This window comes from Mobula hypostoma, chromosome 20 (genome assembly GCF_963921235.1).
Source record: "Mobula hypostoma chromosome 20, sMobHyp1.1, whole genome shotgun sequence".
NCBI lineage: Eukaryota > Metazoa > Chordata > Chondrichthyes > Myliobatiformes > Myliobatidae > Mobula > Mobula hypostoma.
This window is the reverse complement of record NC_086116.1, coordinates 45,357,581-45,381,492: the sequence shown is the minus strand read 5'-3', so window position 1 is coordinate 45,381,492 and position 23,912 is coordinate 45,357,581. Positions and strand designations below refer to the sequence as shown.

Genomic DNA, 23,912 nt, shown 5'->3' with positions numbered 1-23,912 from the left:
AAAAGACCAAAAATGCTTGTGATGTTACACCAACATATCAAGAGTGCTTACTGTACTATCCCACACCCTCACTTTAGAAAGTCTGGTCACCTGGCTGTATATCTACTCCCTGAGCATAGGCAGAGACTGAAGACTGCAGCAGCGGTGATGAGGACTAAGAAGATATGGACAAGAGAGCCGCAGGGACACTTTGAGCCGCAGGGCTGCTTTGAATTGGTGGACTGGACTGTATTCAGGGATTCAGCTTTGAGTCTGAATGAGCATGCCACAGTTGTCACTAACTTCATTAAAACTTGTATGGATGAGGGTGTGCCTATGAGAACATGCTGTGCATACCCAAATCAAAAGCCTTGGATGAAGCAGGGGGTTCACAGTCTGCTAAGGGCCAGATCTATGGCATTCAAATCTGGCAACCCAGGTCTGTACAAGAAAACCAAGCACAACTTGTGGAGGGCAAAGGAAAACCAAGTACAACTTGTCAAGAGCAAAGGAAAAATTCCAAATGAGATTGGAGGCGGAATTGGATGCATGTCAACTCTGGCAAGGTTTTCAGGCCATTACTTCCTACAAAGCGAAACCTAACGTTTTGAGTGGCAGCAATACTTCACTCCCAGACGCGCTCAACACTTTATATGCACACTTTGAAAGGGAGAATCTGTTTTTTTTCTTGGGGTTTTTTTTCTTTTTTCTCTTTTGGGGTTTTTTTTTGTTTGCATATTTTTTTTTCTTTTTTAATGTTTAATCTCATTATGAGTTTGGAAGTCTTTTATATCTATGTTACTTAAAATTCATTTTATATATGTTGATGAACATTTTTCCAATCTCTTTGTACCAACTTTGTTATTGAGTTTGTAATTTTGAAAAATTAATAAAAAGATTTAAAAAGAAAGAAAGAAAGGGAGAGTAAAACTACACCCTGCAGCATCTGGTGACCCAGTGATCTCTGTCGCAGAGGCCAACATCAAAGTGTCTTTCAAGAGGGTGAATCCTCGTAAGGCAACAGGCCCCGATGAAGTACCTAGCAGGGCTCTGAAAATCCATGCCAACCAACTGGCAGGCGTGTTCACAAAAGATTTTCAATCTTTCATTGCTACAGTCAGAAGTTCTCACCTGCTTTGAAAGGTCAACAATTATACTAATACCCAAGAAGAGCAGGGTGAGCTGCATTAATGACAATCGCCCAGTGGCACTCATATCTACAGTGATGAAGTGCTTTGAGAGGTTTGTTATGGCTAGAGTTAACTACCGTCTCAGCAAGGACCTGGACCCACTGCGATTTACCTATTGCCACAAACAGTCTATGACGCATGCTATCTTATTGGCTCTTCACAAGGCCGTGATCACCTGGACAATACAAATACAGTCGGCCCTCCTTATCCGCAGGGGATTGGTTCCAGGAACCCCCCCCCCCCCCCGCAGATACCAAAAAACGCGGATGCTCAAGTCCCTCCTTTATCATGTCTCCGTGCGGTGGACTTTAGGACCCGGGGGAGCTCAGTGTGGTGGACTTTAGGATCCGGGGGAGCTCACTGCTTCTGAATCCACAGTGTTTCTGTTCCACTGATGGAAAACGATCACGATTGAGAATAAAGTGGAAATAATAGAGCGATCGGAAAGAGGTGAAACGCCATCGGTGATCGGAAAAGCGTTAAGCTACAGTCAGTCAACGATTGGAACAATTTTAAAGGTGTGACGAGAATACACATAAAATTAAGATGTTTGCTGGCCTAGGTTAGCATCAGTGACATCAGCAAGTGGTCTGCCACCTGCCCTCAGGGGAAGGAGAGATAAGGAACAATGGAGCAGCGTCTGGAGATGTGTAATGAAGGGACGGGGGAGAGAGAGCTGTCTGGAGCGGCTCCCCCCTTTGAACCTTGAACTGTTTGAAGTGATGGACAGGCGATACCCCAGCAGGGGGATAAAAAGGGACAGGTTCGCTAAGACAGACACACGCCACCCGAGGTAACGAGACCCTGGAAGCGGTGCGCCTCTCACGAGTGGGTGAGAAGTATCAGACAACGACCAGGGTGGAAAGGTACGATCAGCGGGAACCCGGTGTGTGTCCGCCCTTGCCTGGGTGCCGGGTTCACTGCAGAGGATCGACCGCATCTGGAAGAGGGGTCACAGTCGGTGACCTCAGGTGACATCACCAAGGACCCGCCCAAAAGTTGCTTGTGAGCCTTATCGCCGGTCTGTGAGTGAAGCCGTGTCTGAATGATCAGTTGTTCCTGTTCTATCTCTCTCTTCCCCCCACGTTGTCCATCGCCATGGCAACAATTACTGCGAACTGAACTTTGAGTCACTTTGAAATTTGGTCATTTACCCCTAGACAACGATAGAGCTTGATTGATGCTGTTATCTTAATTCTGTGCACATGAGTGGTTATCATTGCTGAACTGTTGCATTTATCATCCTTTCGATTACTGTGTTGCTTGTTTCTTTAATAAAACTTTCTTAGTTCTAGTACTCCAGACTCCAACTGAGTGATCCATTTCTGCTGGTTTGGCAACCCAGTTACGGGGTACGTAACAAAGGATAAAGTGAGAATAATAGAACATGTGAAAGGGCCTGCCCCAATGAAAGCTACAATTATTACTAAGCAATGCAGTGGTTTAATTATTGAAATACATACGTTTCTTAAGTGTTTTATATGCCTAGAAAGGTAAAATATATACTATATACTAAGACAAACGTTTGACTAACTGATGCTAAATAACACCGTATGTACCTGTTCCGACTTACGTACAAATCCAACTTAGAGACTGCCTGTACTTTAAATCATCTCTAGATTACTTATAATACCTAATACAATGTAAATGCTATGTAACCAATTGTTATACTGTATTGTTTAGGGAATAAAGACAAGAAAAAAAAGTCTGTACGTGCTCAAACGAGTGCTGGAGAGAAAACTTCCGGGTTTTCCCGATCCGCGGTTGGTTGAATCTGCGCATGCGGAACCCGCGGGTAAGGAGTGCCAACGTACATATGTCAGGATGCTGTTTCTTGACTACAGTTCTGATCAAAAAGCTCGTGAACCTGGGCCTCTGTACCTCTCTCTGCAACTGGATCCACAGTCTGTGCGGGTCAGAAATAACATCTCCACCTTTCCTGATAATCAACAGGATGTGCTTAGCCCACCACTCTACTCTCTCTACACCCATGACTGTGCGGCTAGGCACAGCTCAAAAGCCATCTCTGAATTTGCTGGTGATGCAGCAATTGCTGGCAGAACTTCAGATGGTGACGAGAGGGTGCACAGGAGCAAGCTATATCAGCTAGATGAGTGGTGTCACAGCAATAACCTTGTATTCATCAATCAGTAAGACCAAAAAACTGACTGTGGACTTCAGAAAGTGTAAGAAGAGAGAGCCCACACCAGTCCTCAGAGAGTGATCAGAAGTAGAAAAAGTGAGCAATTTCAAGTTCCTGGGTGTCAAGATCTCTGAGGGTCTAACCAGGTCCCGACATATCGATGCAGCTACAAAGAAGGCATGTCAGTGGCTATACTTCATTAGGAGTTTGAGGAGATTTGTTATGTCACCAAAGACACTCACAAATTTCTACGGATGTACCGTGGAGAGCATTCTAACTGGCTGCATCAGCATCGCCATCTGCTATCTGGGAGGGGGAGGGGGCGGGGTGGCTACTGCACAGAGGCAAAATAAACTTCAGGGGTTTGTAAACTTAGTCAGCTCCATCATGGGCACTGGCCTGCAGGGTGTCCAGAACACCTCCAAGGAGAAATGCCACAGAAAGACAGCATCCATCATTAAGGACTCCCATATCCCAGGTCATGCCTTGTTCTCATTGCTACCATTAGAAAAGAGGTACAGAAGCCTGAAGGCACACACTCAGCGATTCAGGAACAGCTTCTTCCCCTCTGCCATCCAATTTCTGAATGGACATTGAACCCATGTACACTACCTCACTACTTAGTTATTTCTGTTTTTGCACTAGTTAGTTAATTTAACTATATATATATATATATATATATATATATATATATATATACACACACACACATACACACACGAGTGTATATATACTGTAATTCACATTTTCTCTATTATGTATTGCATTGTACTGCAACATATGCCAGAATGCCAGAGATATTAAATCTGATTCTGAAATGTTGATAAATGTGTGCAAATTGTCAACAAAATTAAAAGGCAATGGAGTACCACATTGGTGATATTAGTTAAATATCTGAGTCCATTGTTAAAAATAAATAAAATTAACTGTATTATTCTATAATTGCTGACAATTCTAGCTCATTTTCAGGATCTAGAAATTGGTAGCAAGACCAGCATTCATCGTCCATCTCGAAAAATAGAAGAACCAATTTAAAATAGGACAATGATCCAGATGTAGTCATAGAGAGAAAGAACACTACAATACAGAAACAGGCCCTTTGGCCCATTGATCTGCACCCAGCCCACAGCCCTTCATACCCCTCCCCTCCATGTACCTGTGGCAATATCTCTTAGATAATGAAATCGAACCCACATCTCCCATTAGCACTGGAAGCTCATTCCACATTCTCACCACCTTCTGAGCAAAGAAGTTCCCACTAAACATTTCACCTTTCACCCTTAACCCAAGATCTCTCATTCTACTCTCACCCAACCTCAGTGGAAGAAGCCTGTTTACATTTACCCTGACTACACCCCTCATAAATTTGTACACCTCCATCAAATTTCCCCTGGATCATCTACATTCAAGGGAATAACATCCTAACCTGATTGGTTTGAGCTGTTCCCAGATCTCAGCAATCCATTTGCAAAATCCAAGCATTCAGAAGACACACAAGCGAACAACACACTGATGATGTCTCCTCGTATGCTGACGAAACGTTTGCAAATGGATTGCCAAGATCAGACAAAAACTCAACCCAACCTGACCGTCAACCACCTGAGCTACACATTTTTCAAGTTATTTCCAAAGTCCGAACCCATTCAACATTTCTCTATAGCTCAGGTCCTCAAGTCCAGGCAACATCCTTGGAAGTTTTCTCTGCACTCTTTCAATCTTATCATACCTTTCCTGCAGGTAGGTGACCAAAACTGGACATAATACTCCAAATTAGAACAATGTCTATCCAAATACTTATATTTCTGGTCCCTTAGAATAACTTCCAATAACTGATGTCAGGCCCATTGGCCTATGATTTCCTGGCTTATTCTTACAGGCTTTCTTAAACAACGAAACAACATAAGCTACCCTCCAATCCTCCAGTATCTCACCCTTGGCTGAGGATGTTCACAATAGCTCTGCCATGGTCACTGCAATTTCTGCCCTAGCCTCCCACAGGGTTCGAGGGAACACCCTGTCAGGTCCTGGAGATTTACCCACTCTAATCTGCCTCAAAACAGCAAACACCTCCTCCTCTGTAATCTGTATAGGGCTCATGACCGTGCTGTTGCATTGCCTCACATTTCTTGACTCTGTGTCCATCTCCCAAGTAAAAACAGATGCAAAAAGCCCATTTAAGATTTCCCCCATCACATTCAGCTCCAGGGGACCAATTTTTTCCCTTGCTATCTTTTTGCTCTTTATACATCTTTAGAAGCCTTTAGGATTCTCCTTCACCTTTTCTACTAGAGAAAACTCATGTCTTCTTTTAGCCATCCTGGCTTTCTTCTTAAGTGTCTCTTGCATTTCTTACATCCTTCAAGTACCTCATTTGTTCCTGCTTGCCTCTACCCACTTATGCACCTGTTTCTTTTTCTTAACCAGGCTGTCAATATCTCTCGAAAACCAAGGTTCTCTAAAACTTGTTATCCTTGCCTTTTATTCTGACAGGAACATAATTATACTCTCAAAATTTCACTTTTGAAGGCCTCCCACTTACCAAGTACACCTTTGTCAGAAGACAACCTGCTCCAATCCATACTTGCCAAATCCTTTCTCATACCATCAAAATTGGCCTTTCTCCAATTTATAATTTAACCCTGAGGACCAGATCTGTCCTTTTCCATAATTAGCTTGAAACTAATGGCATTGTGATCATTAGATGTAAAGTATTCCCCTACACAAACTTCTGTCACTTGCCTTCAAACTTTTGATTCATGACTTTGTCTGAGATCTTAACAACATCTCTCTCCAGAGCCATTCCACTTACTGTTCTTGCACTCAGGTTCCCATTCCCCTGCAACTCTAGTTTAAACTCCCCTGTGGATATACGTCCTCCAGTTTAGGTGCAAAGTATCTTTTCTGTACAGGCCCCACCTTCCCTGGAAGAGAACCCAATAATCCAAAAATCTTATGCCCTCCCTCCTACAACAACTCCTTAGCCACATATTAAACTGTATGATCAGTTTCTGGCCTCACTCGTACGTGGTATGGGTAGCAATCCTGAAATCACAACCTTGGAGGTCCTGACCTTTAACTTAGCGCCTAACTCCCTGAACTTACTTTGCAAAACCTCATCCTCCCACTTAAGAATGCTGAGGACTCGATCCAAGACGTCTCAGACCTTGGCACCCGGTAGGCAACATACCATCTGGAAATCTTGTCTTCATCCACAGATCATCTTCCTGTTCCCCTAACTAATCCGCTATCACCACAGCTCCCCTCTTCTCCCCCCATCCCTTCTGAGCCACAGATACAGACTCAATATCAGCGACCTGAGTGTGGTGACCTTCCTCTGCTTGGTCATCCCATTCAGCAGAATCCAAAGTGGTATGATTGTTGATGAGGGGGATAGCCACAGGCCTTCCCTCTCCTGACTGTCACCCAGTTTCCCGTGTCTTGCGCCTTCAGAAGAACTACCTCTCTGCATGTCCTGTCTATCACCCCCTCAGTCTCCCAACTGATCCAGAATTCATCCAATTCCAGCTCCAACTCCTTAACACAGAGTGTTAGAAGCTGAAGCTGGATGAACCTCTTGCAGGTGAAGTCATGAGGGCCACTGGCTCCCTGCCTTCTCACGTCCCACATGATGAGCATTCAACTATCCTGCGGGGCATCCCCACTGCTCTAACTATGCAATTATAAAGAAGGAAACAATAAATAATCTGGAAAAAAATCTACCTGCAGCTTTTCACCTTCTCTCACTCAAGCCTCTCTGAAGCCTTGAAGAGCTAAAGCCTCAAATCTCCACTGTAACAATGTTCACTCCATCAAAGGCTGTTCCACTTGCCCCTGCCTTATATTTATTTGCCTCTGTTAATGAACCTTGATCTCTGATAGGCTACTGTTCAAATGCCAAAACCCCCGAGAGGTCACTAAGCTTTCATGAGAACCAAAGGAAGTTAAGGATCCAACATGTCTGACTATTAACACTATTTAGCTTCATTTTGGATATGCTAATTTAGTACAGAGGCATTTAGAAAGGACTTAACTTCCTCAAGTCAGCCAATAACAGTAACATTTTTACCGCAAACATAGCTTTGCCTTTTACTGACAATCAATCTAAGTCCATTAGTTGAATCACAAGGATTTTACATAGGGCCAACAAAGCTGATGACGCAAGTCATTTTTGCTGCACTGCCTTACTTTGGCCTATATTTAAGCATCCTTGTGCTGAAGACGGAACTGTTGACATCCAGCATTGCATTCATGTTACAACCGTATTATGATGATACAATCCAACTCAAAGAAAAAGCTGGTCATACTCTTTATTTCCAATTGCGATTCAAAATAGATGCCACATATACCTATGGCATTAAATAAACTCAGTGCCATTAAATCCAAAAGAAATCCAACCAGAGATAAATTATAGGTTCATATAATTACAAATGCTTATCTTTTCAATAACAGCAACCTATTCATATTTCACCACATGGACGCTGCAAGGATCACATTCACTCAGTTCAGGTATTTAATAATTTGAACCAAACTATCATGGCAAATCTAGAAATACCTACAAATGCAAGAGTATTCTGAACTACAGGAGCTTTAGACCCCAGACCATCAGATTCATGTAAGAAAGGATGCGCAGTCATTGAAGAGAGTCCAGAGGAAGTTCAGAAGAATGATCACAAGGATGAACGGGTTAATGAATGAGAAACATTTTGATGGCTCTGGACCTGTACTAGCTGGAGTTAAGAAGAATGAGGGTGGAATTTCATTGAAACCGATCAAACATTGAAAGACCCAGATAGAGTGGAAGTGGAGAGGATGATTCCAATAGTGGGAGTCTAGGACCAGAGAACACAGTCTCAGAATACAAGGACATCCTTTTATCACAGAGATGAGGAAGATTTTCTTTAGCTAGAAGCTCCTGAATCTGTGGTATTCATTGCCACAAATGGCATAGAGGCCAAGCCATTGGGTATATTAAAAGCACAAGTTGATAGGATTCTTGATTAGTAAAGATGTCAAGGGTTACATGGAGAAGCCAGGAGGAGAAAGGGGTTGAGAGAGAAAATAAATCAGCATGATTGAATGGAGGAGCAGACTCGATGGACCAGATGGTCTAACTCTGCTGTTACATCTTATAGTCTTCTGGTCTTATTCTTTATTTTTAATTATTCTACTAGTACGATTAACACTGATGCAGGGTTGACCAGAGGGAACTGCTGTGGTAGTTGGGTAGATCGTCTGATTTCCTTCATTCCACTATCAAAACTACCTTTTTAAATCCTCTATATCTGCATTCATGTTGAGACTAGTATCCTGCCCTCTGAAGCACCTCTTTATTGTGTCATTGCATGCATTTTATTCAAATGTGACTTAAATTTCCCCTCTTCCACATGCAACAGGGTATCACAAATAATCATAACCTTACAAAAGGACCTTCAAAATATGCATTGTGGCAATAATTATGGGTTCAGAAATGTAATTATAATTCCAATGATGCACAAATTGGAGAACTCAGAAAAACCATTGACCTTAACTTGAGCTATTAGTGTAAACAAATTATATTTATAGGGCCTAAAATCACAAATGTACAAAGACCCAAATGTATTCACGCAAACTTCCTTAGTCACTATGAAATGTAATTGCCTGTGATATGTCTCTCATAATTTTGAACATTTCAATAGCCTGGTCAATCTCTCCCTATAATTTAGGCCCTCTAGTCTTGAGACAATCATTGTAAATGTTTTCTGCACTCCCTGCAGTTTAACCAGATCCTTCCTATAACAGAGCGACCAAAACTGTACACAGTACTGAAAGTGATTCTTTGTCAATGACTTTTACAACTGCAATATGTTCTAATTCCTCTACTCAATGCTTTGACTTACAAAGGTCAGTGTTCTAAATGCCTTTTTCTCTACCATGTCTACTTGTGACAACACTTGTAATGAACTAACAGGATCCTCTGTTCCTTTACACTCCCTGGTGTCCTACCATTCTTGTATAAGGCTTACATTGGTTTGATTTTCCAAAATGTATCATCTCACTCTTACCTCTGTCGAAATCTATTTGCCACTCCTCAGCCCACGTCCTTGTTCTATGTTCTATAAAAATGAAGGACTCTGTAAGCGTGGAGGTTGGACTGATCTTAGAGTAGGTTAAAAATCCAGTATAAAATTGTGGGCCAAAGGGCCTGAACTGTGCTGGAATGTTCTATGTTCTATGCTAGCTAATAAAGATAACCTTTTTAATTTCCAACATCTCCTAATTTTGCATCATACACAAATTTAAACTTATTCTTGACCTCCAGCACCCAGGGCATGCCCTTTTCTCACTGTTACCATCAGGAAGGAGGTACAGAAGCCTGAAGGCACACACTCAGTGATTCAGGAACAGCTTCTTCCCTTCTGCAATCTGATTCCTAAGTGGACATTGAAACCTTGGACACTACCTCACTTTTTTAATATATATTATTTCTGTTTTTTCCATGATTTTTAGTCTATTCAATATATGTATATTGTAATTGATTTACTTATTATTATTATTGCTATTTATTTTTGGGTTTTTTTTCTTCTATATCATATATTGCATTAAACTGCTGCTGCTAAGTTAACAAATTCCACATCACATATCGGTAATAATAAACCTGATTCTGATAATGTAAAAAAGTCAGATTTCTACACTTGTGTTGCTTAAAATATAATTCCAAGTGTTTGGAATTATATTTAAAATATAATTCCAAATGTTTCACCCATAGATGAATTGAGGAAATACATGCATACAAATTAGGAACCCCTCAAGAACACATTGCCTTTCATACCTATTAGCAGATATAATTGTAATCTTCACTCCACAGCAGCAACCCTTCATTGCCTTTATTATCAAGAACCTAAATCTTTATTAGAAATATTCAGAAACTCTGCTTCTGCCATTCCAACATGCCTTAATTCTGATACAAAAATACAGTGGATTCTAGCTAACTGGGGCACATCAGGACCAGTACATTTTGGCCCAATTAATCGTCTGCCCCAAATAGCTGAAGGTTCATGGAAGTAGTTAAAAACATAGAAAAAAGACAAACTACTGTTTAGCTCAGTAACAAATTATGTATTTAAATGAAATACAGAACAAATTAGAACACCACCAATACTACTACAGTACTATAAAACTCTGCATCAGTCCCTCATAGTTATCGATGGAGGGTGTACAGAGTGTCAAAGGAGGGGTAGCACCTCTAGTGAAGGAGGTTGTTGTGTCCATTCTGGGGCAGCTCACCTACCTTTGGTCCCCATCAGACATTCAGCTTTCACCTGTGGCTCCAAGTAGTTGTTTGCGTGTGACAGCAGTCACACCCTGGTTCGCACAACACTTTACAGTACAGGCGACCCGGGTTCAATTCCCACCACTACCTGTAAGGAGTTTGTACGTTCTCCCCATGACTGCATGGGTTTCCTCCAGGTGCTCTGATTTCCTCCCACAGTCCAAAGACGTACTGGTTGGTAGGTTAATTGGTCATTGTACTTTGTCCCATGATTAAGCAAGGATTAAATTGGGGGAGCGTTAGACGGCACAGCTCGAAGGACCAGAAGGGTCTACTCCATGCTGTATCTCAATAGATAAAGAAATGCTGATAGCTTCACGTTCTTCGTAGTTCCTAACTTGAAGTAGTGCAATCTTTTCATTTTCACTCCCGGCTGTTTCTGGCACCTCCAAGCCTGAATGCTCGGAACTGCAGTAAGCAAAACAGTTCTAGATCGTCTTACAGCTCTTTTAAGACCAAATATCAGTGACAAAAATCACTGCTTTTTGAACACAAACACAAACACCTGGCACTATTTAAGAACTGTTTACTCAAAGCACAGTGTAGTGTCCAACGGCCACATGATGTGCATGTGACTGATGCTAGTTCAAAACCGCTCAGCAAGTCTCCTGTCCCAATTAAGTGGAATAGTGTCCCAAATAAACAAAGGGAATCCTGGCTATACTCTAAATTAGTTCTTTGTCCTTTAAGAGTTGAACCAAGTAAGCAGCTGCCCCAATTAACTGATGGCCCAATTAATGGGAATCCATTGTATATGTAATCATTAAAGTGCATGAAGGGGGCTCCTCTGCATGACTGAACTCTCAGGCTACGTCCACACTACGCCGGATCATTTTGAAAACGCCTGCTTTGAGTAAAAACAACAGGCATGCACACTAAGCGTTTTTCAAAATATCTCTGTCCACACTAACACGGATATTTGGGCTAATCTCCTCTACTGGGCATGCGCAGGACACACAGAAAACAAGCGAAGAGGAAACGGTATACTTAGTGTGCATTTGTCCAGTAACAGAGTAGAAAAACTTAAAAGGAATTGTTCTTGGCTCTTGCGCAGGAGGACTTAAAACTAAAAAAAAAACAAATACTGCAGCGTATGGAGGCAACTGACAGGGAGTTCACGGACAGTATGACCCAGCTGACGACGAACATTGAAAAACTGACTAACTCTTGCATTAATAAAGCACCTTGTTAAATGTATAAAACATGTCTGCATCAGTGTTATCTTGCATTTCCATACAATGTTACATTAGGCTGTTACACATCTATTGTCAGGGAATTACTTGCATAAATAGATAAACTACCTTCATACAACCAAGGACAGAAAACAGGGCAAAGTGAGTATACTTATTTATTCGGTAAGCTATGGGTCAAAGTACTTGGTGAGTACATTTCTAACTCTTCTGGCTTCAGTCTCGTTGACGTCTGTTCTGAAATTGTTAGGTCCTGTGAAGCGCAGGATCAAATATCGCTGTGATGATTGTACGCTCTAGTATCAATTGTTTGGCGACAATAAAGTAGTAAGAAGAAGAAGAAAACAATGAAATGCCGCGCTGCCGCCATTTGTTCCGGCACGCCATGACAGCGGTTTTAAAAAGCTCCGGTTACCCCGTACACACTGCAACGGATATGAGGCGTTTTCAGATTTATTCACTCTGGAGACCGTTTCTGTAAATCTCCATTTTCGGGGGATGAAAACGCCGTTTTAGTGTGGACAGAGAGTCGAAACGAAGAGAAAAGGCTTTGTTTTCAAAATTATCCGCCGTACTGTGGACGTAGCCTCAGTGCACCGACAGCGGGCACACACTGCAGAATAAGATCCACAGATTAATTCCACAGACCAATCAGCTTATTAATTTTGAGCACACGTGCGCGTCTCCTCAGTAGGCCGAGTGCTCGCAGAGACACCAAACAAAACACCCGGCAGCCCTCACCCTCCATCCTTAACTAATTCTGCTGATGTCAGTGTAAAGGGAGCAGCCAGCCAGCATGCTCAGCGGCAGGGAGCACTACACTTGCTTTGCCAGTAGCTGCGAGCAGTAGCAGGGATAACAGAAGCTCTTACATCTGCGCACCAGATCATCGCCAGTCACCCATCAGAAAGCCTTTCAGTCACCACGGAGCAGCTGTTAAAACTATCCACCCTCTAAATCTCAAGCAACGTGCTCAGAGAGCCAAAAAAAAAGAAAATCACCACGGGCGTCGACATAGGATTTCCATTTAGAAAGTGCAAAGACACAAGCGCATTCCATGGCAATTGCCAGAGCAATCACCAGTCAACCTTTTCTTTTGAAATCTAAGTCTACGGCATAAACGTCAGATGAGTTTTATACCAGAGTCTGATGTGGTAAGCTTAACCCTTTGAGTGCTATGTCTTGGAGTTTGTTATAAGGGGCTCCGGCATGAATTATCTTTGGAAGAATGTTGTGTGCCATCTTACTTATATTAAAGAATAATATAAAGCACAGGTATTAGTAATGCTGTCTTGTGAAATACATCGAATGGAGCAGGCCACCACAACAATTCCCATTTCTGTAGATCTATTGGACACTTCCTTCATGGTGCATCTTTTCAGTTCTTAGCATCTGCTGTTTCAACCTGTCACCTGCCTGAACACATTGATTAACTTTGACCCCAAACAAATTTCTTCTTGTAAATCCAAAGCAAAACCATCCATCTCACGCACAATCACACTGACATAACCTAACTGCCATGGGTTCAATTGCACCACCACTGCTGTGATACAACACCAATGGCTGATGCACTTTCCACCACTACAGGACCAGGATTCAGACAGGAATACCATCTGCAAATATACTGTGATGACTCATAATCTAAATATATTGCAAGTGACTCAAAATCCTGACCCTTGAATAGGTATCAAATTGGAAAGCCCAGGTGACTAGAATGAACAGCTTCTTCCCCATTGCAATCAAAATCAAGGTAGATTTATTATCAAAGTATAATAAATCTGAGATTTGTCCTCCCAAGGAAGCCACAATACAAAGAAACACCATGGATTGTCCACGAAAACATCAAACACCCAATGAATGAGTAAAAGAATTGTGCAAATGGCAAAAAGCAAGCAAACAACACATAGAATATCAAACATCAAACCAGTGGTCCAACAGTATTCAGTTTAGTTCAATCCGCGCCACTAACCAGTGTAGGCCGCAGGCCATCCTTTGCCGAAGCACCCCAGCCCACATTGATTGTCCCAATCAAACAGCTCGAAAACAGCAAAGAGAAGGAGTAACCAGATTCCGGGAACACGTGCAACATGAACCTCAAAGTACCCCAAAACAGGATACGAGCATCGTCAATCATCCCGGCAACATGGATCGCAAGACTCCGACAGCAGCTCACAAGCAAGAGGGAAGACGAAGACCAGTCAAATGCAGGTAGACAGCGCCAAACTCCAGCCCATCCTCCCACTCTCGTCCTCATCGGCTTCACCCTGGCTCCTCGCCTCAATCAGACGGAAGCAATGGAGTCGCTCACACCCTCGGTGCCTCAATCGGAGAGCAGAAACGGGTCTCCGGGCTTCCAGGCCCCCACGCCGTGAACTCCACACCAAGTACCACCGAACTCCTGAAGCAATTCACACTTCTGAACTAATTGTCCCCTTCATATCTCCTTCCATGTTCCTGAAGCATTTATTCTACCTCTTCCATTAGCATTTAGCATTTCTCCTTTGAGTTTTCAGGGCCATACTTGGCATCCTGATGTTTCATTGCACTCATTGCTCTAATTATTGCTCTTTTTGCTCAGACTGTGTATACACTTTACTCTGTCAGCTGCACAGAAGCAAGGAATTTCATCACACCCTGATATATATGACAACAAATGAATCTGAATCTGAATGTGGTGGTACTGTATGGTGGTGTAGTGGTTAGCACAACGCTTTACAGTACCAGCGACCCAGGTTCAATTCCCTCCTCTGTCTGTAAAGAGTTTGCACATTCTCCCAGTGACCACATGGGTTTCCTCCCACAGTCCAAAGACATACCAGGTGATAGGTTAATTGCTCATTATAAATTTCCAGTGATTAGGCTAGCGTTAAAGCGTTACACCCAAAATGCTTCTTCAGATACATCGAATGAGGAGACATAGCCTCAAGATTCGGGGAAGTGGATTTAGGACAGAGATGAGGAGGAACTGCTTTTCCCAGAAAGTGGTGAATCTGTGAAATTTTCTGCCCAATGAAGCAGTGGAGACTACCTCAATAAATATATTTAAGACAAGGTTGGATAGATTTTTGCATAGTGGGGGAATTAAGGGTTATGGAGAAAAGGCAGATAGGTGGAGATGAGTCCATGGCCAAATCAGCCATGATCTTATTGAATGGTGAGGCAGGCTCGATGGGCCAGATGGCCTACTCCTACTCCTATTTCTTATGTTCTTATCGATGACACCCTCGTAGTGTGGCCTCATGGACTCCAAGCGCTTCAAGTGTTCCACGACCATCTGAACAGCATACATCCAAATTTTCGATTTACGATGGAGATGGAGAAGAATGGTTGCTTCCCGTTTCTGGACATTCTAATACAAAGGAAACCAGACGGTAGCCTCGGACAAGGCCTGTATCGGAAACACGCTCACACAAACTTATACCTCAACAATAACAGCCATCATCAAGCCTTCCATAGAACGGCTTTCGCTACTTTGATTAACTATGTGAAAAATATTTCGGACCCAGAAAGTCTCCAAGAGGAAATAAAATGATTACACAAGGCATTCCTACAGAATGGCTACAAGGTGAAGACAATCAATCAGGCCCTTAAAAAGGCCAACAGAATAACCCGGAAACCTAACCACAAGGAGGAACCCATCACTACTGCCTGTCTGCCAGGATCCTGAAGAAATACTGGATTAATACCATCCACAAACCCATAAGAAAGCTTGTGCGGGTTAAAGATGACCTGGGACTCAGGACAACTGGGGTTTACAGGACTCCCTGTGAATGCAGAGCAGTGTATATCAGCCAGATGGGACGCACGGTGCAAACCCACATCAAGGAGTACAGGAGGTGAGACAGCAGAAACCGGATTGGATGAGGACTAACCAATCAGAAGGGGCAGACAACAGGGCTATAAATACCATCAGACTAGACATGACTAGGCATCATCCCTGATGAGGATGGCAGAGTTTATCATCGAACTGTTGGCTAAAATTGATACTTGTACCCGACTGCATGCCCAAGAAGAGTTTATTCATCATATATGCCAGAAAAGCACTGTTCAGCCTTGAGGAGCACCTCAAGGATGGTTAAATTAGTGTAAAATGTGATGCAAAGTCAACTTTCCCTCAGGTCAAGTTCCAAATACAGTTTTTAACCCCAGCCTAACTGAATTTTATCCAGCACACTAATTTTGTAATCTGAACTGAGCAGCCATACAGCAAGTAATTCAGTATTATGGAATTTAAGGCCTTTCGGACATAAGCTGACCTTTACAAAACACAATTAGGTCGCAACCTAGAGACTCTCATCACATTAGTCGTGGATGACTAAGAAACAGTTCCCAAAAGGCGTAATAACTGTGTACTCATCCAATGCACCTAACAGCATCAGAGTTTAAAATCAAAGTTTAAAATCATACCCACTATTCTCTGAGATCCCATGGAAGGCAAGTCAAGAGAAGTGACTGAAAGTAAACTGGGGAGAGCATTAACACACTTAGTCAGAAAGCAAGTCAATTTATGAACAGAAGTACCACAACCTATTCCATTTTTCTACAAAATTTATGCAGTGTGTTTCCTGTTTAAAGATGCAGAGATTAAAATATGTTGGAAGCACATTGTCTTATTTCAGTTTCTTCAAACAAGATCTTTTTCAGCCCAAAATTCTTATTTTAAAAATATTCCAAATTGGAATTGAACGTCTGTATTAAATTTGAGAAATCAGCATACTGTCCACACTTTTTTAAAAGATATTTTACTTGATCATTTAATGTTACTTAGTTTTTTTTAAATTTTGAGATATAGCGTGGAACAGGCCTTTCAGCAATGTCCAGCAACCCACCTATTTAAAATTAGCCTAATCACAGAACAATTCACAATGACCACTTTACCTATTAACCAATGCATCTTTGGACTGTGGGAGGAAACCAGAGTATGTGGAGGAAACCTATGCGGCTCACGACGAGAACATCCAAACTCTTTACTGATGGTGCCGAACTTAAACTCCGAACCCAGGAATGCCCCAAGCATCGCGCTAATGGTTACGTTACTGTGGCGCCCAGTAGAGAGTCTTTTTTAATTAAATTTTTTATATAACACTTTAGGTTGTTTGAGCATTCATGGCACAAAGTGAATCCTGAATATGTTCATGGAAAGAAGACTTTATTCACCTAAAGGAAGAAAAAGGGGTTAGAAAGGCAAGTACATCTGTTTTTTCAGTGAGGGTGAAAAGCACTCAGCACCTACACAAAGCCCACTAATGTCATAAGTAGTACAAATTGCATGAAAAGCCACACTCTCTCAGCAACACAAGCTTACAGAGTGCCTGCTAATGGACAATTTTCATCAGCCTCCATATGGTCTTCATCCATATCAATTAGCAGTGAGCTCTGGACAGTTCCTTGAATTGGATTTCTACCCATCCATCCTGGCTGGGTGCATCTAAGCTAGTTTCACTTATAGCTTTCATAGACAACTGAGAGAAGAAAATCTCTTCTGTCTAGGTTCAAGTGCTAAAAGCAAGAAGCTGCCTAACTCTGGTGGAAATGCAGCACTGCATCCAGCACAACGATAGCAGGCAGCTTTGGATCACTGTGAGGAAAGAGCTAAGTGGAGATCAGACCATGACCACACAGGAATAGAAAACTCGTCTTAAGAAAGAAAGATTGGAATTTTGAATTAACTTGAAAAACTTACTAAACCAATGTTGTTCTGATCATTCCTTTCCCCTACTCAGGAAATACAAGATGCTAATGATAGAGCCCTTAGCAGGAAAGCAGGTGTCATAGCATTACAGGTGACTGCAGAGCAGCAAGAAATGCAATGCATAGAATGACTTCACAACAGGACTCTGTATCCACTAAGATATTTTTGACAGCTGGCTATTATGATATGTATTAGATATCCCACTGGCTAGACAACACAATCACAGCTTATCTCTGGTTAACTCTTGTGGGGAAGCTATTGAGACTGCAGAAAGTGCCTCTACTCTCAATCGAAAATTTTCCCCTCCTTGATTCAAGATTGCCATTTATCTATTCTGGATCACCCACTATGAAAGAAGAGCAATTTCAAACCACCCTAGCTTAACAGGACAACTATAAATGACTGCACAAGCAAAATCATCACATATTCTTAGAGAAAGCAGAACAGGAGGTGAGTTTGTTGATGAGGTAAGTGGATATTTCAGAATAATAGTTATCTGGTTAAAGGTTAATTTTGTTCTTCAGACTGCTAAATGCACTGAAGTATCTGTCTTGAAATCTGTTGTCCAAGTTCTTTTTGGATTGGCTGAGAAGATTGAGAATCCCTTAATTTTTCCTATGATGTTGACAGTGTCCTAAAGTTTGACAACACAGACTAAGAGCTTCCAAATGTTTACTGACATTTGACCTTCAATACTCATTGTAGTAATAATACTTTTACTAGGTACACCTGCTCGTTAATGAGAAATATCTAATCAGCCAATCACGTGGCAGCAACTCAGTGCATAAAAACATGCAGACATGGTCAAGAGGTTCAGTTGTTGTTCAGACCAAACATCAGAATGAGGAAGAAATGTGATCTAAGTGACTTTGACGGTAGAATGATTGTTGGTGCCAGACAAGATGGTTTGAGTATCTCAGAAACTGCTTATCTCCTGGGATTTTCACACACAAAGTGTTTGCAAAGTGCAAGAAACAAAAATCATTTAGTGAGCAGCAGTTCCATGGATGCAAATGCCTTGTGAATGAGGGAGTTGAGAAGAGAATGGCCAGACTGATTCAAGCAGACTGGAAGGCAAGAATAATTCAAATAACCACGCGTTACAACAGTGGTGCACAGGAGAACATCTCTGAACACACAACGCGTCAAACCTTGCAATGGTTGGACTGCAGCAGCAGAAGACAGCAAACATAAGCTCAGTGGCTACTTTATTAGCTACAGGGGGTACTTAATAAAGTGACCATTAAGTGTATATACATTTACAATCAAACAAAACCAGTAGCTGGAAACACCCAGCAAGTCAAGTAGCACCTGGGGAAAGGCAACGAAAGTTAGCATTTCAGGTTGAGGACTCTTCATCAGAACTGGAAAAAGGAGATTTAAAATGTTTTCAAAAAGGCAGCAGGAAGATTGATTTGGACAAAAGAAATACATGTGATTGGGACAGGCTAGGTGTGAATGTAGAAGCCAGAACTGTGGAAGAATAGGAGTACAATTAGGCTGTTTGCCTTTCAAGTATGATCTACCATTTAGCATGATTATGGATGACCATCTGAATTCTGTTTCAACTTCTTCTGCATTTTCCAAGATCCCTCTAGCCCAGGGGGTCCCCACGTTTTTTTTTTATCCCATGGACCAATACCATTAAGCAAAGGGTCTGTGAATCCCAGGTTGGGAACCCTTGCTGTAGCCCTGGAAAACTATCCAAGTCCTGATGAATGGTCTCGGTCTGAAACATCAGCTCTATATCCTCTCCATGGATGCTGCCAGACCTGTTGAGTTCCTCCAGTATTCTGTGTGTGTTACTCTGGATTTCCAGCATCTGCAGAAACTCGTGTTTAAAAATATCCAAATCCTTGAATACATTTAATGATGTGACTTCTGCCACTTTCTGCTGGAGAGATTTCACAGGTTCACATTCTCATATAGAAAATAATTATCCTCCTCTCATTCCCAATTGGTTTATTCCATATCTTTAGACCATGATTCCTGATGCCGGACTCCACTGGGAATATTTATCCTGCATATAATCCGCTTAGCCATGTTTCAATTTTGTAGGGTTCTGTGAGATCCCCTTTTCATTCTTCTAAACTCTAATGAATATGTGTCTAATTAAAAATCTCTCTCCTTACATCAGATCCCACTTCCATAACCTGTCCAAACTGTCCAGAACTGCTCTGCATCCTCCTGATTTCTCACTCAGCTTTGTGTCACCTGCAGATTTGGACATATCGTATTTAGTTCCCTCCAAATCATCACTATCGATTCAGTGGCTTGCTTGCCTTTTTTTTTGGTACACCTGTACACCGGCTCGTTAATGCAAATATCCAACCAGCCAAATATGGGGCAGCAACTCAATGCATTAAATCATGCAGTCATGGTCAGGAGACTCAATGGCTCAGACATCAGAATGAGGAGGAAATGTGATTTAAATTACTTTGACCATGAAATGATTGTTGGTGCCAGACAGGGAGGTTTGAGTATCTCAGAAACTGCTGATCTCCTGGAATTTTCACACACAGCAGTTTCAAGAATTTACAGAGAATGGTGCAAAAGACAAAATAAAAACCCAGTGAGCGGCAGTTCTGTAAACAAAAACACCTTTTTAATAAATCAGAGGAGAATGGCCAGATTAGTTCAAGCTGACAGGAAGGCAATAGTAACTCAGATAACCTCACATTACAACAGTGGTGTGCTGAAGAGCATCTCTGAATGCACAACATGTTGAACTATGAAGCAGATGAGCTACAGCAGTAGAAGACTGCAAATACACACTCAGTAGCCACTAAGTGTATATCCTAAATAGCTGGTGGCCACCACTGATCCCTGTGGTATCCCGCGTCACTACCTGACACTCGCAAAAATACTTGCTCTTTGATTCCTGTCAACCAACCAGTTCTCTATCCAGACACCACTTTACCTCCAATCTCCTTTTCTATAATTTTGCACGTTAATCTTGAATCATTTTGGCTTTCTAAAAAAGTGTTATTCAGAGCAGGGCAGGCTACTTGAATAGGGAGAGGAGAACTGAACCAATAGATGATTCACATCTGAAATTGACTCTTTTAAGCAGGCCGGAAAACCTTGGGCATTTGCAGATTTTCAGATGTTTCAGGTTAAGAGAATTAGTCGTGAGCAAAGCAAATACGAAAATACTTTGCTCCTATTTCACCCTCCCACTATGAGCTTCTCTTCTCCAAACATTGTGGGCTTATTTCATTATTCTCCATCCCTTTCTCCTAGGGATATGAATAATAGTTTCTTCATCTACCCTGTGGTCTAAAAGGTCCACTTTACTGATGTGAGCAACACAGGACCACCAGCAACACCTGATCAGTGCCTGGTAGACTTACATTTAAATGAAGTCACCTTTATTTGCAATGCACAAGTCCTCTGTATTTTCTGGCTTCCTTAATTTCATTGAAGTTTAATGGGAAACTCCTGCTTAAATTTGTGCCCATACTATTTATTTTCTCACTCCTATCACCTGACCCATCCATAATCAGAAACAAAGTATCTGCTCCTACTAGCAGTCTGAAATATAAACAGAAAACGCTCAATATATTAAGCAAGTTTAATGCCCTGCTCTGATGAAACTCTATTGCTTTCAGTCCTTTGTTGCTCAACCTGCTGAGTATTTCCATTCTAATCTATAATCACTTCATAAGAATGCTTAAGATGTCGTGTCATCTCTTTACGGCCAACTGACAGCTGGAATTAAGCACCTTCTGACATTGTCCTTTTTTTTGGATATCAATCCAAACAAAAGCAATTTTGTTCCAGCACCTGTTAAGATAGACACCTACAAACAATTAAGAGGATCAATAGGTTGTGTAAACAACTATTGTGCGACTACAAGCTAAGCCTTACGGTTTGCTGATTCATTACGAGCTTGCGATGCAGGACTGACGCTCTGTGTAGTCAGTCAAATCTCTGATAATATGGAAGCCTGCCATCTCACTTTCCAAGCTCAACAACTGAGTAATCCACACAAGGTTCAGATAAGCCTGCTCTGACATGTATCTGCCTCCTCGTTCTCCTCTGCCTGCCTGTAGGTTAGGAATGTCTGAATGCATGATTACAACGAACATGCTGAGTGCATTCACCGATATCTGCAAAGATAAAGGGCAAATTGACATTTCTCTTTGTTATAATTCTGACGCAGCTCTGACGAGGGGCCTACTGCACAAATGCTAATTTTCTCCGTTCACCCACTAGACAGAAGCTGCCATATATTGCCTGTGATTATGTTTCAAATGTGCAGTTTGCTTTCAGTGTACTGGTATAATAAAATTCAGTCATTATATTACTAAATCAGTTGTACCCATATCTCAAGAATAATATTTCTGCACCCAAAATCAAATATAAAATTCAGTCATTATATTACGAAATCAGTTGTACCCGTATCTCAAGAATAATATTTCTGCACCCAAAATCAAATTTAGAGACTCGAAGGGTTTTAATACAAGATATTTCAATACACAAGAGCTCTTCAGAATTCAACTTTAAAAGTGCCCATAAAAGATAAAAGGTAAAAATACCTGTGAAATGGAACTTATAACTGATTACAACTGACTTTCACTATTCCGGTTACGCATAAAATATCAGTTTTCTGAGCGATACAGAAACCACGTCAGGGAAATAACAAGCTCCCTCAGGGTGGACACAGACGGTGAATTCATGTCACTGGTTCACATCCATGCTTCAATTTTTATTGATAGCCTGAAACTACAGCTCAAAAGTCACTTGATTTATGCAAAACTAGCAGCAATCAGATTCAAGATCGTTTAATATCATTTTCTGTACAGAAGTATAAGGAGAATAAAATAATTGGTACCCCGGATCTGATGCAGCACCAAAAAAATCACGGAAGATAAAAAAAACACAATAATAATAATAAATAAACACACAATAAATATAAATACATAAGATTGCTTATATACATAGATTGATTGTATGTCCATAAAGTCATCTAAGTTCTACATAAGGTGACTGATGGAAAATAATAAAGTAGTGGTGGAGTTCGTGGGTGGAGGTGTTGATCAGTCTTACTGCCATTGTGCCATGGAAGTTTAAGACTTGTGCATAAAAATGAAAGTTCCAAACATCCAAACAGCTAACTGTCTCTGCTTTCCTGATTATGCTCCAAGGTTAAACTACGGAGTCCACTGGTGCAGTTGAACTTCAACCTCAATCGGAGCACTGGCATATTTTCAGCATTCTGTGAACTTGCTTTAGATGTACTGTGTTGCTTTTTATTTGTACTGATTGATCAAAACTCAGGTATCAGATCACTAATTGTGTTTGGGAATAACAGTCCTTCCACCCAAATATATATATATACACACCAATCAGAGATCCAAATTAATTTAAACCTAAATTTCTGAGACAAAAAAGGCAAGTTACTTTCAAGCAACACACATCAAAGTTGCTGGTGAACGCAGCAGGCCAAGCAGCATCTATAGGAAGAGGCGCAGTCGACGTTTCAGGCCGAGACCCTTCGTCAGGACTGTTGTTCAAGTTACTTTCAAATCTCTTTACTATTCTTTAACATTGGGGAGCAGATGTTCACAATAGGTTAATGGGACGTGTTCTGTACCACCCTCGACCCAGTGTAGAAACAGAGAACTGTCCTGCTCTATTTGAATGGAGAAGGACTGGTGTAAGGCAGAACGTTAATGTAATTATATTTATTTAATTCGATCAATTTAAATATATTTCATTGTTTCAAAAAATATTCAGAGTATATTTAATTTTTAACAACTCTTGAATGTTTGTGAATGTTAGAAGCATTCGAGCTCTCAGATATATTTTCTCTAGTTTTTAAATCAGATGCATACACCACATATTTATGCATATATATTGTATGTTGTCAAACAAAACATTCAGAGTTGTACAATATTCTTCTGTAAATGCATCACTAAATGATATTTGAAACTTTCATTTCTGCTTATATTCTTCCCATTACTTTTCATGCCTTGGTCTAATTGTGTACCAAGTTGTTACTATGGAAAACACTCCACCAACCGCAAACATGTCATGGCGCTCTTATAAAAAACTGTGAAGTCAGCAATGAAGTCTCCTGTACTCACCTTCAGAGCCTTCACTTTGTTGCTAAGCAGTTTTTCTATTTCTCTGGCTGCACTTTCCACTAACTGTCGTGCGTTGTTTGTTTCAACAGTGTAATACTGTCTGTTTTTTAGGTAAATCTGCAAGGAAATTATGAAAACCACTCAGTGTAATCACCCCTTGGCTTTATAAAGCTGCATTGATGTAAAAGTGCGGAAAAGCACATGCAGCAGTGAAGTTTTATACCTTTAGAGCTTGTATACAGCTCAAAACAGTCAATTCCATCAGTGTAATATCCCATGATAGACATTTCTTTGTTTCACATACACTAAATGAGGAT

At 41.3% G+C, this 23,912-nt stretch overlaps 1 protein-coding gene across 3 annotated transcripts in view; it reads right to left on the bottom strand.

The window, feature by feature from the left end:
- The window catches only part of LOC134359480 (voltage-dependent calcium channel subunit alpha-2/delta-1), a 761,998-nt gene that overhangs the window by 658,156 nt on the left and 79,930 nt on the right, over positions 1–23,912 (bottom strand). For all 3 annotated transcript variants that reach the window (XM_063072791.1, XM_063072789.1, XM_063072790.1), the window contains exon 3: positions 23,596–23,712. In XM_063072791.1, coding sequence (XP_062928861.1) covers positions 23,596–23,712 — 117 coding nt within the window. The remainder of the gene's footprint in view (positions 1–23,595; positions 23,713–23,912) is intronic.